The sequence below is a fragment of the Myotis davidii genome, unplaced genomic scaffold (genome assembly GCF_000327345.1).
Source record: "Myotis davidii unplaced genomic scaffold, ASM32734v1 scaffold1205, whole genome shotgun sequence".
In the NCBI taxonomy this organism is placed as follows: Eukaryota; Metazoa; Chordata; class Mammalia; order Chiroptera; family Vespertilionidae; genus Myotis; species Myotis davidii.
In genome coordinates this window covers 146,291-148,394 of record NW_006295739.1, presented here as the reverse complement: position 1 = coordinate 148,394, position 2,104 = coordinate 146,291, and the positions used below count along the sequence as shown (strand labels likewise).

The 2,104-nt window shown below is 62.7% G+C and overlaps 1 protein-coding gene across 1 annotated transcript in view; it reads left to right on the top strand.

Annotated features, from left to right (window-relative positions):
• Window positions 1-286: 286 nt before the first annotated feature.
• LOC102762281 (putative uncharacterized zinc finger protein 814) overlaps window positions 287-2,104 on the top strand; it is a 14,034-nt gene continuing 12,216 nt past the window's right edge. Inside the window, exons 1-2 of the mRNA XM_006770407.2 lie at window positions 287-645; window positions 1,872-1,998. Of these exons, the coding sequence (XP_006770470.2) occupies window positions 613-645; window positions 1,872-1,998 (160 nt within the window). The 5' untranslated portion in view covers window positions 287-612. The remainder of the gene's footprint in view (window positions 646-1,871; window positions 1,999-2,104) is intronic.

Below are 2,104 nucleotides of genomic sequence, written 5' to 3'. Positions count from 1 at the left end.
TCTCTTGGCCCATCCATGCTGTCAAAAGGTTAAGAGGTCCGTCTTTTTTATAGTTGCATAGTATTCCATTGTGTAAATCAGGGGTCCTCAAACTTTTTTAAAGATGGGGCCAGTTCACTGTCCCTCAGACCGTTGGAGGGCCAAAATGTTTTTTTTAAAAAAAGCTATGAACAAATTCCTATGCACACTGCACATATCTTATTTTGAAGTTAAAAAAAAACAAAACGGGAACAAATACAATATTTGTATTTGCATGTGGCCCGCGGCCGTAGTTTGAGGACCCCTGTTCCAGTGGCTCAGGAGTCTGAACTCCCTTCTGTGACCCCTTAGCTCTGGGAACTACATTTCCCAGAAGGCCTTGCGCTGAGTGGAGGCACTGACAGGTCAAGATGAAAGCGTTGCCTGGAGAGCTCCCGGCCTGGAGGCGGGACTTCCGGCCTCTCGGCAGCCGTCCATCTTTGCAGGTTGGCCCGAGTGGATTCTGGCGCCAGAGCCCCTTTTCAGGTAACAAAGCGGCGGGGCGCCGAAGAGGCGTGGTCCTCAGTGCACGGGTCCGAGGCCGCGGGCCGGGGAAGGGACCGTGAAGCCTACGCCGGCTCCCCGCAGAGTCTGATGGCGGCGGCGGCTGCAAGGCGCCCGGCTGAGGTGAGCGTGTCCCCGGGGGCACCCCGCTCCCCCCACCCCCAACCCTGCACCCGGGGGGCGGGCGCCCGTCCCTCCTGCAGCCCAGGCCCCGAGGGGTGACATTTAGGCGGGAGGCTGGTCATCGTGGCGGTGCAACTAGCTGCTCGGAAAGATCGGGGTTCATGATGGACTCCCCCCCCCCCTTTTTTTTCTTGCTAGGCATCGGGGTCAGGGCGCCGGGCGGGAGGTGGGCGGGGGACCCCGTGGGAGGGAGGACCGTCCGCAGGCGCGGGGACCAGGGGGTCCTGCAGGCGGAGGCCTGGAGGTGAGATGACATCGCGGGCCGAGCTCCCGCATGGAGCCCCCAGAATGTGGGGGTGCGCTTCGAGGGGGCGCGGGAGTTTCCGTGTTGCATGCGGTCACTTTAAAAAATCTTTTTTTTATTTTTTAATTGATTTTAGAGAGGAAAGGAGAGGGAGAGAGAGATGGAAACATCCATGATGAGAGAGAATCATGGATCGGCTGCCTCCTGCGCGCCCCCTGACTGGGGATGGAGCCGCAACCCGGGCAGGTGCCCCCTGACTGGGAATCGAACCGGGGACCCCCTGATTGACAGGCTGAAGCTCAACCACTGAGCACCCTGACCTGGCGTTGATGCAGTCCTTTTTGATGTCCCTGTGCCTGGCATGGTGCCCTCGGGCCTGGGGTGTGCGGGGAGGGAGAGTGCAGGGAGGACGCGGTGGCTGCTGGGGGATCGCACAGAATTTGGGGGTGTCGCGGCCCCTGAGCTGCAGGGGAGCCCCCAGCGGCGTCTCCCCGAGTGCGAGGCCGTGGGGTGCCCCTGGGGATGGAGGTTGAGGGGTACAGTCCGCCGAGGGCTGTGCGCATTGGGGGGAAGTGGGAGTTAGGGTTCTGGGGGGAGCATTGGGGACTGACAGGTGAACCCTGAGCGGAGGCTTGGCGCCATCTGGAGACCCCGAGGGGAAGGCATGGCGTGATGGGCGCCCTGCCCGCCAGGAACAGGCCTGGGGTCCATCTCTGTGCCCTCCCGCCTGGCGCTGCTGTGGGCAGAGCCTCCTGCCTAACGGGACCCTGAGGGTCGGGTGGGCGCCCCTGGCCCCTGTGCCCACCTGTGGGGTTCCCCTGATGTGGGAGCTGGGAGGAGCAGGCGGAGGGGCAGATGGGGGGGTGTGTGTGGGTCCTCAGGCACAGGATGGTCACGGTTCCCTCTGTCCCCGTCATTCCAGGCCGGCGTGACCCTGGAGGACGTGGCCGTGCGTTTCTCCGGGGAGGAGTGGAGGCTGGTGGACGAGGCTCAGAGACGCCTGTACCTACGGGTGATGCTGGAGAACTTTGCACTTGTCTCCTCTCTGGGTAAGACTCACAGCCTCACTGGGACCTGGACTGGACTCGCCTCCCTCCCCCCGTCCCCTCCCCCTGTTCCCTCCCTTCGTCCTCGGGCCTGGACCCCAGCCCGGCT